The sequence below is a fragment of the Saccopteryx leptura genome, chromosome 2, assembly GCF_036850995.1.
Source record: "Saccopteryx leptura isolate mSacLep1 chromosome 2, mSacLep1_pri_phased_curated, whole genome shotgun sequence".
NCBI classification, from domain to species: Eukaryota; Metazoa; Chordata; class Mammalia; order Chiroptera; family Emballonuridae; genus Saccopteryx; species Saccopteryx leptura.
The window spans coordinates 316,142,682-316,158,104 of NC_089504.1; the positions used below are offsets into that span (position 1 = coordinate 316,142,682).

At 55.5% G+C, this 15,423-nt stretch overlaps 1 protein-coding gene across 1 annotated transcript; it reads left to right on the plus strand.

The window, feature by feature from the left end:
• The first annotated feature begins 315 nt into the window (after nucleotides 1-315).
• Nucleotides 316-15,390, plus strand: EPHB6 (EPH receptor B6). Its single transcript, XM_066362910.1, has 17 exons — nucleotides 316-632; nucleotides 8,389-8,587; nucleotides 8,720-8,784; nucleotides 9,036-9,789; nucleotides 10,430-10,585; nucleotides 11,008-11,358; nucleotides 11,449-11,573; nucleotides 11,756-11,918; nucleotides 12,121-12,223; nucleotides 12,536-12,588; nucleotides 12,781-12,900; nucleotides 12,993-13,240; nucleotides 13,437-13,610; nucleotides 14,085-14,234; nucleotides 14,496-14,689; nucleotides 14,815-14,970; nucleotides 15,075-15,390. Exons 2-17 carry the CDS (start codon nucleotides 8,488-8,490, stop codon nucleotides 15,181-15,183), a joined length of 3,021 nt encoding a protein of 1,006 aa, XP_066219007.1. The 5' UTR covers nucleotides 316-632; nucleotides 8,389-8,487; the 3' UTR covers nucleotides 15,184-15,390.
• Nucleotides 15,391-15,423: the final 33 nt, after the last annotated feature.

Sequence of the window (15,423 nt, forward strand, 5' to 3'; positions counted from 1 at the left end):
TCTGGCCCGGCTGAAGCCTGCCCGCCCACCGGGCACCCCTTTGCCCCTTTCTCCCCGGGCTCGGGGTCCATGTCGGTGCCAGGGGTTTTAAACGCATCTCCCAGGTGCTGGGATCACCGCCTCCACCAGGCCCCTAGCGCGTGCCACCCTCCATGCCCACGTCCCTCCGCCCCGCGCCGCCACCTTGCTCTCCCCGCGCGCTCACCACCAGGGCCGGGAGGGCGGGCTCGGCTCCCCGGAAGAGGGGAGAGCGAGGGCGGCCGCAGGGGCCGGAGAGGGGCGGGCCGGGCTGGGAGGGACGCGGAGGGGCGGGCCGGGCTGCGCTCGCTCCAGCCTCCCCTCGGGAGCAGAGCCGCGGGCGGCGGGTCCCGCGACCCAGCGCGGCGACGGCGATCGCGACCAGGGCCCTGCACGATCCCCGGCACCCCGCCTCCAGAGCTGCTCCGGCCACCAGCCGCCGCTCCCCGGGCCGCCCCGGAGCCCCGGAGACGTGCTGCGCGGGCGGACCCGGACCGCGGAGAGCGGGATCCCTGCACCCGAGCCGAGACGCGGGCGGCGCGGGGCGAGCGCGGGGCGAACGCGGGGCCTCGGGGAGGAAGGCGCAGACCCACGGAGCTTGTGGCCGGTGGGAGGTGAGCCCCGGGGTCGCAGGCGGTTGTGGGCTGGGGGTTGCTGTGTCTGGGGACAGAGGAATTAAGGTTTGCAAAAGTAAAGGGTCCCTTCAGAGAGGGCCTCTGCAGACACTCGGGGGCCTCCGGGGAGGGGTGCCGAGTGCCCCCTTCCAAGATGGGAACGGGGTTTGCGAGGGGGTGCGAAACTGAACCACCTGGCTCTCCCGCCCCCTCTAAGCAGACTCGTTTACACCCCCATTACCCTTGCTGCTGCGATCCCCAGTGTTTGCAGACAGTCCTCGGGCTCTGACATGGGGGTCCTGCTATGGGGGCTCCTCGCAGAGGCCGAGCTCCCAGCCTTCTGCAGAGGATTGCCCACCCCTCCGGTGGCATCGCTCCAATCCCGGTGGAGCTGGGAGGAGCAAGGAGGTTGATCCCACACCTGCCCCAAGTGCCCCCCTAGCTCTCCTGCTCCGCACCCCCATCACCACAGGTAAGCGTTGGGGTGGCGGGAAGGCTGGGCTCCTGCTCCCCAGCCAAAGCCCCAAGTTGCCCTGAAGTCGACAGCTTGCTGCTGCTCCAGCCCCGCCCCTGCTCTTTCCGTCTGGGAGCTTGGCCCCGCCGGCCCCCACCCACCAATCTTGGCTGTCTGGTACCCTCTCTCCTCCCATCCCTGGGGGAGCTGGCATGGGCCCAGCATAGCTGGTGTTGTAATGTCCCTGGCAATGCCCATGGAGAGAAGTGGCTGGGCCTGTTCCCAATCAGTTAACCTGGGCCAGGCCCTCCATCGCCAGGGGAACTTGACTCAGGCTCTGGAAGGGAAGAGGCTAGTTCAGTGGGAAAGGGACCACGGGATTGTGGGTATGGAGGGAAACTGTCTACCCAATGGGGCACGTGGAGATTGAGACACACTGAGAGCTGTTCAAAGGGGCCGCTTGGCTCCTTCAGGGCAATGCATTTTTTTCTGTCGCAGGAAGATTAGGGCGGGGGCTCCTCTGTACCTACCTAGTGGCCTATGGAGGAGTCTGTTGGTTCATTCATGGTGCAAGAAAGTGGCTGGCAATGACAGCTATGTCACCTGGATGAAGAGGAGCAACAGGCCACCATGGGCTGAGCATGGGAAGGGCAGGACCAAGCCTCCCCTGAGCCAGCTGCTCTGTCTCCCAGCTGGTCACTGTCTTCTGATTGGGCCCTGGGCCCTGTGTTCACACCGCAATCCCCACTAGGTGGAAGGGAGGGGTGGGATGGCAGGGAAGGAGTTGGCAGCCTCTGGTGTCCCTTTCTCTACCTTCCTGCTTTCCTCCCTCTCCCAGCCCAGGTGTTGCTGCAGAAACAACTCCTGGGCAGAGAGCAGTTCATAGGCAGGCTAGGGCTCCAGTGACCACGGGCATCCCAGGACCACTCCCGACCTGCGCAGATGGGGCATGTACGCGCACACACAGCTCCCTGCACCACCGTCCACACCCATCTCACCCCATACACACTCCCTTACACACTCTCCCATTTGCTCATACAGGCACTGGGCCTGGCACTCATGCGCTCTTTCCTCCACCATCTCCCACTTACTCATTCCTTGTCACATGTACCGACTGCCCCAACACCCTCCCTTAGGCTCCTTTCCAGAGCCATGCATGTCCCTCGTCAGTGCACTGCCGGAGCAGCTTGTTCTAAGTGGCTGTCTGGCTAAACCCAGACACTGCCTGCATTTTAAGAGCCTCCCCCGGCTCCATAGTGGAGGCACATTCGTCAGCATTTTCATGCTCTAGGGGACATTTTTAAGGCTTGGAGGCCTCAAGGGACACAGGACTGTCCTCTGCTAGGTAATCCACAAATTGGCTTCTCCAACCACAGCAGAGGGGACTTAAGGCGCCGGAGGACAGCCACCTCCTCACTGTCTGCTCTGGATGCTGCCGTAAAGGCCAATGGGATCCCTTACCAGGCAGGAGGCCAGAGCTGGAAGAGAAGGCGGCTGAGGCCAGGTCCAAGGTGGAGATTAAAGGGGAGAGGCTGCTGCATTAAGCTGAGCAAGGATTACACTGGAATTTCCTGGGCATTTAAACAGCTGCGGAACAGGACGGAGGACAGGGCCTGTATGCTGACCCCTCCCACGCTGACCCCGGTGGCTAACAAGTGTGAGGACTAGCTCAGCAATCACACCCATCAAAACCATCAGTCCCTCTGCCCCCTGGACCGCCTCAACCCCACAGGTCCTGTGTTCCTGTCTGAGCTCAGTTTATAGCGATGCCCCTCCTGTGCGTTCTGAGGGTCCAATCCCTTCTGGTTCCCTCTTTTCCTTTTGAAGTCACAGTTCTGACATCCTGTAAGAAAAGTGTGATATTAGCAGTGGGACAATGTGAACTTCTTGGGAGAGACACTTACAGAAAACTCAGGGATGAAAGTTCCTTTGCTTTTCCTGTTGACATCTGCTCATTCATTGCTCATTAATTGCTAGCTCCTCCTGCCTCTCTATCTCTGCTTTCTTCTTATATCTCGATATTTTGAAACCTAGAGAAGGGAAAGGGGGGGATAAAATATATAAATATATGCTATTCTAGTCTATAAATATGTCCCTTTTTTGCTTAGATTTTAATTATGAGATTTTTCTTTTAATTGTAAAAATAAGATATGCTCACTGTAATAAGAAAAACAATTCAAATATGGGTAAGACAAAGTTAATACCTCTCCCTCACACATACACACCCAGTTCCTACCTCTTACAGTAACCAGTTTTAATGGCCTGATACAGCTTCTGCCATACCTTCTACTTCCAAGCTTAATTGGCTTATATTATTTAATTTTTAAAAATTCACTCTGTGGATTGAGGTGCATGAACTATATTAAGTCAGCTTGGTTTGTTCATGAAATTATCTGATTTAATATGTTGATGTGAGCACAGTTAACTTTTTAAATTCTTACAGATTCACTCCTGTTTAAAGCTCATATTTATATAACAACTGACATCCTAAGCTATAATTTATAAGCTAAGATTCTACACGTCTTTAATCTTTGCCAGTTTCTGAAATCAAATACGATCCTGATGCCTAAGAAACTGTCATATTTTTGTACACCAAAGACTTGCAGTGAGCTTGCAGATGTAGTATCCCTACTGTATGAAAAAGATATAGAGGAATATGACAGGAAAAGGAGCTGAGGAAAGAACAAACAAACAAAAAGAAATGAGAAGTCACAGAATACAATTTTTGTCCCAAGAAATGTATTTAATCAGTCTCATTTTCTGAGCGATCATTTTACAGCTACATTTTTTTTTTTTTTTTTTGGCTGCTTCTGGTGTTTTATATGTTTAAAAGCATGTACAACATCTGAAAAATTTGCAAGTTTTCCTGATTGGGTTGAGTTTTCTGAAGATTTCTAATTCCTGGCCCATTCCTTTTACTAGCTGGAGAAGATAGAGGAGTCTCAAGCAGGCCACAAGGAAGAGGACCGGAATGATGTCCTAGTCCTCAGCCATTGAAGGCACCTTTGAAAGTCAAGGACTAAGTCCTGCCTGTCCAGTATCCCGGGCATGTGCCTGGAGCATTCGTGTTCCTGTCACTACTATTTCTACTTCTGAAACTGGTTTCAAAAGAATCTGCAGTGGTAGAACTTAGTTGACAGCAATTTCTTACATATCTTAAGCAAGGTTCTTCTTTCCATATTTTTATTATAGCCATAGAGATGCATTCTGATCCCTTTCATCTATTACAAAAGAAAGCTTGAATTTACCCAGTTCCTTTGATAAACAAGAACTGACCTAACTGCTTCTTCTCACTCAGCCACAATGTTTTTTGTTTGTTTGTTTGCTTTGCTTTTTTATTTTTTTCTGAAGAAACCTGTTTTATAACCTTCAGTCTCCTGGATCAGATCTGAAAAGTGTCCTCCTCACACCACCAAAGGACCCTCCTGGGTACTTTCTCATCCTCATCCATTTTTTTTTCTCAATGAATATCTTAGTTCTTAATAATTTTTTTCTATTAAGTGAGAGGCAGAGAGGCAGACAGACAGACTCCCACATGTACCCCGACTGGGATCCACCTGCCAAACCCTCTTACAGGGAGTTGCTCTGCCCATCAGGGGCCACTGATCTGTTGCTAAGCAACCAAGCTATTTTAGCACCTGAGGGGAGGCCATGGAGTCATCTTCAGTGCCCAGGGCCAACTTGCTCAAACCTTTTGAGTCATGGCTATGGAAGGTGGGGGGGGGGGAGAGAGAGAGAGGAGAGAGAGAGAGAAAGAAAGGAGGAAGAGGGGTGGAGAAGCAGATCGTCACTTCTCCTCTGTGTATTAAACCTGGGACTTATGCACACCAGGCAATGTTCTACTGCTGAGCCAACTGGCCAGGGCCAAAAATTTTTAAAAACTTACTGAAGCCTGACCTGTGGTGGCGCAATGGATAAAGCGTCGACCTGGAAATGCTGAGGTCGCCAGTTCGAAACCCTGGGCTTGCCTGGTCAAGGCACATATGGGAGTTGATGCTTCCTGCTCCTCCCCACCTTCTCTCTCTGTCTCTCTCTCTCCCTTTCTCTCTCCTCTCTAAAATGAATAAATAAAATTTTAAAAAAATTAAAAAAAAAAATTACTGAAGTGGTGATCCATAGGCATTGTTTTCATTCTATTGTTTCCTTTTGGGTCCCTCTTGGGGATAGAAGCCGAGTGGCTTTAATATGTTTCATAATTGCTTTTGCTCTTTTCTGGAATTTCTGGAATGAGGCCAGCTTCGTGTTGTCATGAAGAGGCCTGCCGATATCATGGACGCATGCCCTCTGACAGCCGCAGCCACCATGGTCCCTGTATTGTGGGTCAGCACAGCAAGCGCTTGGCCATTCCTCGTCTTCTGGAATGATCCATATAGCAGAGCTGATGTTATCGGCTCTTTTCTCTCATATTTTGTTGCCCTCCCCCCACCCCAATCACTGAGATGTATCTGAAGTGGTTTTTATCCCTTCCCCATGATTACATGTCTAGTTTATCAGCTTAGGAAGACACACTGCTTATGGTTTCTTCTCCATACAAATTCCGGAATCCACCCATGCTCTGACTGAAAAGGGCTATTTTAAAGACTATCCACTGGGCAAATAGTATAACAGCCTTCATTGTGCAAAGACTTTCTGTGGGCATTTTCAGTTCTTAAAGAGAGTGTTCCTAAAGGCTCTGTTTCTGGACAGAATCTGGTTGGTTTATGGTGAGTCAGGCATGTCTCTACGTTAAGCGATTGAGAGTTTGGGGGGTTGCACCTACCACAGGAATTAGTTCAGGATCGTTGTTAAACAGCCCTTGGTGATGGGGCCATGCCGTTCACTTCTTGATCTCCCTGTTCTTCTTAGAAGCATGCATTTAATCTGTGCGTGAATCTAGTAGCATTGGGGACAGTCTTGGCAAAGAGCCTTTGTTTCTTAGGAATAATATGCCCTATGGAAACGCTTCCTGTTTCTCCCCAGCTTTACTGAGATACAACTGACCTATAACATTGTGTAAGTTTAAGGTATACAATGTGAGAACTTGGAAATGCTTCTTTCTTCCCTCCATATGCCCTAAGTTGGAGTCTTATTTCACAAATAGGGTTCCAGAACCACGAAAAGTCAGTGTGAGGGGCCAGTTAGCAGATACCCACCATATTTCAGCTCGTAGAGATACAGACACGGTGTCTTTTCATGGGAACCACAGGGAGATAACGCCAGAGGCTTAATCTTCATGTGAAGTCAGCATCACCAGGAAAAAATTAGAAGAGTAGAAATCAAATCATGATTTTCATCTTCATCAAAGTTGAATGTAGTTTGATTTTAGCATCTTTATGAATGTGTCATTTTTTAACAGCACTGTGTAACATTGGACCACAAATATCCCAGAAGAGTCCAACTTTCAATTGACTTTTTCTTTTTTCATTTTCAGTTCTATGCCTTTTGAGCTACATGCTTGTTTTCTTCTCAACAAAAATAAATGCAGTCTGCTGCTCTTGTCCATGCAGCTCATGGACTTTTGAGACTTGGTCATGAGGAAAGAGAGAAAGAGAGAGGCGTCACCACTAATCTCTAGACCAAGGAGCAAAGGAAGGTCTGAGACTGTTTGTTGTCTCTGTGACCCTGGAGGCGGCCACATCTCCCGCTCACGCACTTGTGAACTGCAGTGCACACAGCTGAGGGCTTGGGGCATTTTACATAAAAGGGCAGCTGGTTACGTGGTCAGTCATTTTAAGAGCATGCACACTATTTCGATTCACTTCACTCAACAGTTATTATCTACAGATTTAAAGGAATTTCCAGTAAATGGTTTATTGAAAAGGTAATATAGACACTAGATTTTTAAAATAACGAAAATGAAAGGGAATATGGTGAGCGTGTGTCTCCCTTGCACCGGTTCTCGTCCTGTGCTTCCGACTATTTCCCCAGGTTTTGCCTGCTCGTCATAGCAATCCATACGTGGATATGTGCATCTTTAATACCCAATCGGGAACATGTGCTCTATACTATTCTACCCTGGACTTTCGCTTGGAACTTATTTTCATATGAGTGTATAAACAGTAACACTTCCTTTTATTTTTTTTTGAAGGTTGTGCCATATTTAAAACATTTTTTTTACAATTACCATTGACACGCAATATCATATTAGTTCCAGGTGTGCAACATAGTAATTAGACATTTATATACCTTACGAAGCGATCTCCTCAATTAGTCTAGTACCCACCTGGCACCATACGTAGTTATTATAACATTATTGACTGTATTCCCTATGCTGTATTTTACATCCCCATAAACCATCTTCCTAGTGATGAATTGTTACTTTACGATCTTTTCCTTTACAAACACTTCTGCAATAAATATCCTTTTTGAACGTCTTTGCAAACGAACCCAAGGATATGGTACCTGAAGGACAACTTCTTAGAAGTGCAGCTGCTAGGTAGACACCACCAATTACCCTTCCAAGCGACTATTTCAATTTGAATATCGCAGAGCCTGTTTTCCGTGCCTTCCCCCACCCACTGTGTTTTCAGTCTCACAGGACAAACTGGTGTGTCCCTGTTTTCTCAACATGCCTTCCTTTCATTGAGCAAACTGGAAGCATCTTTGCGCATATGTAAAGCGTGCATTTATTTTTTCTGTAAGCCACAGGAGAAAAATGTGGCCCTTGTGGAGAGAGGACCTGGGGTCAGAAATGTCAGTGTGCCAGACCTCTGTGGCTCTCTCCCTCCTCGATCCTGGCCCATGTCTTGGACAGAGTCTTTGCCCCCTATGTCTCTGCACGTTGGTTCTGTCACCTACCCTCTCGTCATACCCTGCAACCCTCCTTCCGCAGTCCCTCTAGCCTCATTGCCTCTCTGAGACACCTGGAGTGCCCAAGTCTGATGGGGAGCAGGAGGCATGGGGGAGGGCTGGTCGTGTGTCCCCAGCGAAGGAGTAGCTTTTAACCCACTTGCTTTTAAAGAAAGGAATCTCCTGACTCTAACACAGGGTGACTGGAGGAGGGAGGAAGAGAAGAGAGTAAATGGAGAGAAAGAACTAGAAGAGATCCATCCTGAACAAAAGGCTGAGACTGGCCCAGAACTAAGTATTCTGTGCTCTAAGAAGGAGGGTCATGGAGGGTGGGAGCCACCTAGCACATGGCCTTCCAAGATGGTGGGTTCGACACAGGGCAGGAGAGAGTGATGTCCGGGCTCGCACCTCACAGCCGGCGCTGGGGCCATCTGAGAGCTATGGGCAGAGACATGGGGTCTGGGTTTGTAGCCTGGGCCATATGAAGCCATGCCATTACCTGCCCCCAGCCTCTCTGGTCTTATGTCTCTCTAGGAAGCAAGCTTGGTTGCAGCCCCCAGTCTGGCAAAGTGGCAGCCCTGCCTGGGCGCAGGGTGGCGGCCAGGGCAATGGTGGGAGCCCTGAAGATGCCCCATGGCTGCTGAGGGTGCTGCCCGGTCAGGGAGCGGAGCGGCGGGTATGGTGTGCAGTCTTTGGGTCCTGGTCCTGGTGTCCTCCGTTCTGGCTCTGGAAGGTAAGAGGCAGGGGGAACTGGTGAGATCAGTGGACCCGGGAGGGGAATTCTGCTTTTCCTCATGGGAATGGGGTGGGCGTGAGCAGTGCTGGTGAGACCCTTGGCCACAGCTTGTCCCTTATTTATGGGCAGAGGTATTGCTGGACACCACTGGAGAGACTTCTGAGATAGGCTGGCTCACCTACCCACCCGGTGGGGTAAGTGTCAGGTTTCCATTCTGAACCCATGGCCCCTCACCCTGCTCCCTGGAGGGTGAGATTGGGGAAGGAGACCCGGGATAGGGACTGATGGAATAAGACCCTTTCCCTCCAGAGGAACATGGCTTCGGGGTACCCTGCGGTGTATGTCACTAATTTTAAGTCTCAGTGATAGAGAGGCCCCTTCCCTTCCTGCACCCTCCAAGTCCTGAGCTGCTGACACCTGTCTTCCGGCCTTCCCCTTCCTGTAGTGGGACGAAGTGAGCGTGCTCGATGACCAGCGACGCCTGACTCGGACCTTTGAGGCCTGCCATGTGGCAGGGGCCCTGCCAGGCACCGGGCAGGACAACTGGCTGCAGACACACTTTGTGGAGCGACATGGCGCCCAGAGGGCACATATCCGACTGCACTTCTCCGTGCGGGCATGCTCCAGCCTGGGTGTGGCCGGGGGTACCTGTCGGGAGACCTTCACGCTTTACTACCGGCAGGCCGAGGAGCCTGACGGCCCCGACAGTGTTTCGGCCTGGCACCTCAAACGCTGGACCAAGGTGGACACGATTGCAGCGGACGAGAGCTTTCCTGCTGCCTCTGCCTGGGCAGTGGGGCCCCAAGGGCCGGGGCCGAGGGCCGGGCTGCAGCTGAACGTCAAAGAGCGGAGCTTCGGCCCCCTGACCGAGCGGGGCTTCTACGTGGCCTTCCAGGACACCGGGGCCTGCCTGGCCCTCGTGGCCGTCAAGCTGTTTTACCATGCCTGCCCCTCCGTGGTCCGGGCCTTCGCCTCCTTCCCTGAGACACAGGCCAGTGGGGCTGGAGGAGCCTCCCTGGTGGCAGCTATGGGCACCTGTGTGGCTCACGCAGAGCCAGAGGAGGATGGAGTTGGTGGCCAGGCCGGGGGCAGTCCCCCCAGGCTACATTGCAATGGGGAGGGCAAGTGGATGGTGGCCGTCGGGGGCTGCCGCTGCCAGCCTGGGCACCAGCCTGCACGTGGAGACAAAGCCTGCCAAGGTGAGACCCCTGCTCCCACGCGCTGGTCCAGGATCTCTCCACTTGCCCCAATCTTCGGGCTCCTTTCCTGAATATCTCCAGCTTCATGTTGTCCCCAAAAGGTCAAGATTAAGCGATTTGAGGGAAGGACTCCTGTTTACTTTTGAAATCACACAAACACACTCATACACCCATCTGAAATCTGTAGCACCTTCAGGAGACTTCCAAAGCCATTGCTAAGGCTCCCAGGGCTGCAGGTCTGAGAAGCGCCTTTGCCCTGTATGTGGGGCGGGTGTCTTAGGGTCCCAGGACCAGGATGCAGACAGAAGGCAGCGGATCCCCGCTGAGGACCTAGGAGAGCGCCCTGTTGCAGGTGGAGGCTGCAGGGGCCTCTGCAGAGGGGTTATGCAATGCAGCTTACAGACGCCCACCTCTGGAGCTTGGCCTGCCCATAACCCCTGCCCACCTCCCTGTTTCCATCCGTGGAACTGCAGTTCCACCGCAGCCAAACAGCAGAAGTAATCCGTGCCTGAGGGAGGGAAAGAGGGAGGAGAGGGCTGGGGCTCCATCCCAGGAAAGGAGGAGGAGCCAGCCCTGCATGCCGGCGCAGGGGGTGGGGGACAGAGTGACCTGAAGAACTCCACTCCCCTCTGCTCCTCAGCCTGCCCTGAGGGGTCCTACAAGGCCATGGCGGGGAATGCGCCCTGCTCACCGTGCCCTGCCCGCAGCCACGCCCCAGACCCCGCAGCCTCCGTGTGCCCCTGCCTTGCCGGCTTCTTTCGGGCCAGTGCTGACCCCCCAGAGGCCCCCTGTACTGGTGAGTCCCCGGCCGGCCCCAGAGGTAGAGACAGGACTGGGAGTGGGGCCAGGAGAGAGGGATCCTGAGGGCAACGTGTGTGGTTGGTGTTCATGGGCAGTGACTTTTCTCTCTCCTGTGTCCTTGGTTTCCTCTCCTGCCTGCCCTGCCTGTCCCTCTCTCCCTGACCGGTGGCCCCTGGCCCACCTCCCGCCTCTCTCCTCCCACCTGCTGCCTCTGCGTCCTGGCCCCACCCCGTGCTGTCTGTGGCCCCACCCCGTGCTGTCTGTGGCCCCACCCCGTGCTGTCTGTGGCCCCACCCCGTGCTGTCTGTGGCCCCACCCCGTGCTGTCTGTCCCCCCCCCACCACCACCACCACCGCCTCCTCCCGCCCCCAACCACTCCTCTCCATCACTCCCTCCTCCGCTCTCCGGTGCACCCAGGCCCTCCGTCGGCTCCCCGGGAGCTGTGGTTCGAGGTGCAAGGCTCCGCGCTCATGCTGCACTGGCGCCTGCCTCAGGAGCTCGGGGGGCGCGGAGACCTGCTCTTCAACGTCGTGTGCAAGGAGTGCGGAAGCCACCAGGAACCCGGCAGCGGGGGCGCCTGTCACCGCTGCCGGGACGAGGTGCACTTCGACCCCCGCCAGCGGGGCCTGACTGAGAGCCGCGTGTTAGTCGGGGGACTCCGCGCGCACGTGCCCTACATCTTGGAGGTGCAGGCCGTCAACGGGGTGTCAGAGCTCAGCCCTGACCCTCCCCAGGCTGCAGCCATTAACGTCAGTACCAGCCACGCAGGTGAGCCTTCCTTTGCTTCCTTAGACCCCTCCCCCACTCCCTCCTGCCGGTCCTCGGAAACCGCCTACTGACCCCCCACCCCCACCCCAGTTCCCTCTGCAGTCCCGGAGATGCACCAGGTGAGCCGGGCATCCAACAGCATCACAGTGTCCTGGCCGCAGCCAGACCAGACCAACGGGAACATCCTGGACTATCAGCTGCGCTACTATGACCAGGTGGGGAGGGGATCGGGCTGCCCGCAGAGGGGGCTTGCGGTCCCCGGGGGTCCTGGGGGTGGGGCGTAAAGAGGGGCCCTGCAGCCCTGCGGGAAGGTGGGAGGGGCCGGGAGCCGTGGAGGTGGGAGCAGGGGTGAGGGGCCGATACAGGCCCGCAGGGAGTGAGTGGCTGTCCCCCCCAGGCAGAAGATGAGTCCCACTCCTTCACCCTGACCAGCGAGACCAACACAGCGACCGTGACGCAGCTGAGCCCCGGCCATATCTATGGCTTTCAGGTTCGGGCACGGACTGCAGCCGGCCACGGCCCCTATGGGGGCAAAGTCTACTTCCAGACGCTGCCGGAAGGTGAGAGGAAGCCTGGATGGAGGGGGCGGTACATAGGGGCAGCGAGGACAGGCCTAGGGGCCGTCAGAGCCGGAGAATGTGAGGAGAGAACCCTGGCTGAGCGCTGGCCTTCGAGGCTGTGGGAGGGCGGGCGGGTGCATGCGGGCGGACAGGGGGTGCATGGAGGGGTGTGCTGCTGTGATTCTGGTGGCTCGTTCCTCAGGTGAGCTTCCGGAGAGATTGTCCTTGGTGATCGGGTCCATCCTGGGGGCTTTGGCCTTCCTCTTGCTGGCAGCAATCACAGTGCTGGCTGTCGTCTTCCAGAGGTGAGCCCCTCCTCCTCATGTCCCCAGGACCCCTCACTCTGCCCCACGCCCCAAGTCCTGGAAGCCCAAAACCCACTGCAGAAACCCCCACCCCAAGTCCTGGAAGCCCAAAGCCCACTGCAGAAACCCCCACCCCAAGTCCTGGAAGCCCAAAGCCCACTACAAAACTCCCACGCCCAGTGCAGCCCCTTCCCGGGGCCCACGTGGAGGTGGTGAGTAAGGGCCTGGTTCTCAGGTAGACCACAGGCTGGGGGGGAGGGGAAGAGAGAGCAGAGGGGTAAGTGTCATCCCAGGACTCTGGCTTGTCCCCAGGAAGCGGCGTGGGACAGGCTACACGGAGCAGCTGCAGCAGTACAGCAGTCCAGGTCAGGGGTTGGGGGGGTTGCGGGGGTGAAGAGCTGGGGCTCAGGCGGGGGGGGGGGACACCAGGCAAGGCCAGACTCCCTTGAGGTAGAGTGGACTCCTGGACTCCCTTCGGAAGTCAGAGGGCACGCTCGCAGTGTGTGGGCTGACCAGCCTTGTATCACACCCTTATAACGTACCATATATGCCTGCAGGGCTTGGGGTGAAGTATTACATTGACCCATCCACCTACGAGGACCCCTGCCAAGCTGTCCGAGAATTTGCCCGGGAAGTGGATCCGGCCTATATCAAAATCGAAGAGGTCATTGGGGCAGGTACTGCAACAGTGGAGAGAGAGGACCCAGCCAGGCACCATGAGCCCACCGACCCTACCTTCATCACCGCCCAACCTCCACCTGTCCCTCAGGCTCCTTCGGGGAAGTGCGCCGGGGCCGGCTGCAGCCCAGGGGACGGCGGGAGCAGGCTGTGGCCATCCAGGCCTTGTGGACCGGAGGTGCCGAGAGCCTGCAGATGACCTTTCTCAGCCAGGCTGCAGTGCTGGGCCAGTTCCAGCACCCCAACATCCTGCGGCTGGAGGGTGTGGTCACCAAAAGCCGGCCCCTCATGGTGCTGACTGAGCTCATGGAGCTGGGGCCCCTGGACAGCTTCCTCAGGGTCAGTCAGCCTGGGTTAGGCAGAGGGCCCTTGGGTCTGGGAAAGTGTGCAGTTCTAGACTGTTCCGGAGGGGTCTTCAGCCTTCATTCCCAGGCTATTTTCTGATTCCCAAACCCCTGTGCTCTCATGCTGATGTCTGCTGTGCGTGTGTTGGGGTTCTCGGCGCGGTGGCTGACCTCTGCCCCTTGCTCTTCAGCAGCGGGAAGGCCAGTTCAGCAGCTTGCAGCTGGTGGCCATGCAGCGGGGAGTAGCCGCTGCCATGCAGTACCTGTCCAGCTTTGCCTTCGTCCACCGAGCGCTCTCTGCCCACAGTGTGCTGGTGAACAGCCACCTGGTATGCAAGGTGGCCCGTCTCGGCCACAGCCCCCAGGTGAGAGCACAGCCTCAGGGACCCTGCATTCTTCAGTGGGCGCTGGAGAATGAGCCAGAAGCTGGGGTGGGGAACTCAGGTGCCATGTCCTCGTGTCTGGAGGATTGGAGCTCTCCTGTGCGTCATTCAGGATAGCAGCCTGGACCGGGGGCCCCTGGGGAAGGCGGGAGACCTCAGAAACCTAGAACCACCTGCTGCCCTTCCCCTAAGGATCACAGACAGTAAAGTCAGAGCAGCTGGGCACAATCCTGAGCACTCCAGCCTGAGCTCCGTGACCTTGCCCAAGGTCATAGTGCTCCATGCCTCAGTCTCTGCAAAATGGAGATATCATCTACCCTGCAGGGTTGCCTGGGTCATCGAGAGACTTGGCTTGATGTAAAACTTTTGAGTCGCTCTCAAGCACAGAGTAGTTGCTCAGTCAGCGTGGCCTTTGCTGTGATTGTTGCTATTGGTGCTGTCAACCCTCCCCCTCAGGGCCCAAGCTGTATGCTTCGCTGGGCAGCCCCGGAGGTCACTGCACATGGAAAACATACGACGTCCAGTGATATCTGGAGCTTCGGGATAGTGATGTGGGAAGTGATGAGTTATGGAGAACGGCCCTACTGGGACATGAGTGACCAGGAGGTGAGCTCTCGACCTAGATATTGCTACTTCCGTACCCCCGATCCTTCCAACCCACTAGCCCCACAGACTCACCCAATCTAAGACCTCCATTCTCTGATCCACTCCCTCCCTAAGGTCTCACGGCTCGTTTCCCATATTTTTAAGTTCCTTCACCACCGTGACCTCATGCTCCAGCTGATGCCAGCCCACTCCTTCCCTAACAGTGTACCCCTTTCCACTTGCAATGGCTTCCCCTCACCACGTTCTTCCTCTCATCCCCAGGTACTAAATGCAATAGAGCAGGAGTTCCGGCTGCCCCCGCCTCCAGGCTGTCCTCCCGTACTACATCTACTCATGCTGGACACTTGGCAAAAAGACCGTACCCAGCGTCCCCACTTTGAGCAGCTGGTGGCTGCGTTTGACAAGATGATTCGCAAGCCAGATACTCTGCAGGCTGGCGGGAGCCCCGGGGACAGGTCTGGAGCTTGGGGCTGGAGCCTGGGAAAGCCAGGGAGGGGCGATGCCAACCAAAAAGAAAACTGAAGGAGCCGGGGGCTAGGATGAAGAGGGGACTTTGACTTGCCTGCCCCTCCCCCCTTAGACCGTCCCAGGCCCTTCTGAACCCTGTGGCTCTGGACTTTCCTTCTCTGGACTCACCGCAGGCCTGGCTTTCGGCCATTGGGCTGGAGTGCTACCAGGAAAACTTCTCCAGGTGTGGCCTCTGCACCTTCCGCGATGTGGCTCAGCTCAGCCAGGAGTAAGCAGGGAGAGGTGGGTGGTGAAACCCTGAGCCCTCGGCCAGGGCCGTGCCTGGGATCTTGGAGAAGCGGGCCCAGGTTTGACCCAGTCCTTCCCCGCCAGAGACCTGCCGGCCCTGGGCATCACCCTGGCTGGCCACCAGAAGAAACTGCTACACCATGTCCAGCTCCTTCAGCGACACCTGCGGCAGCCAGGTTCCGTGGAGGTCTGAGGCCCTGGCAGGAAGCTGAGACTGGCGATGCTTAGGATGCAGCTGGGACACAGTTCCAAGGAGGGACGTGGGAGACATGAGCCAGACTCCACCTTGACCTCCCATGCCCGGCACACTCAACCCAACCCTCTGGATGCTTCCTTCCCCTCTCCTCTGCCCCTGCCCCACCTCCCCATATTAAAGGGAAAGAAGGGATTTTGCAAGTTGGAGGTGTGGTGAGGCCTCAGTCTTCAAGGAACA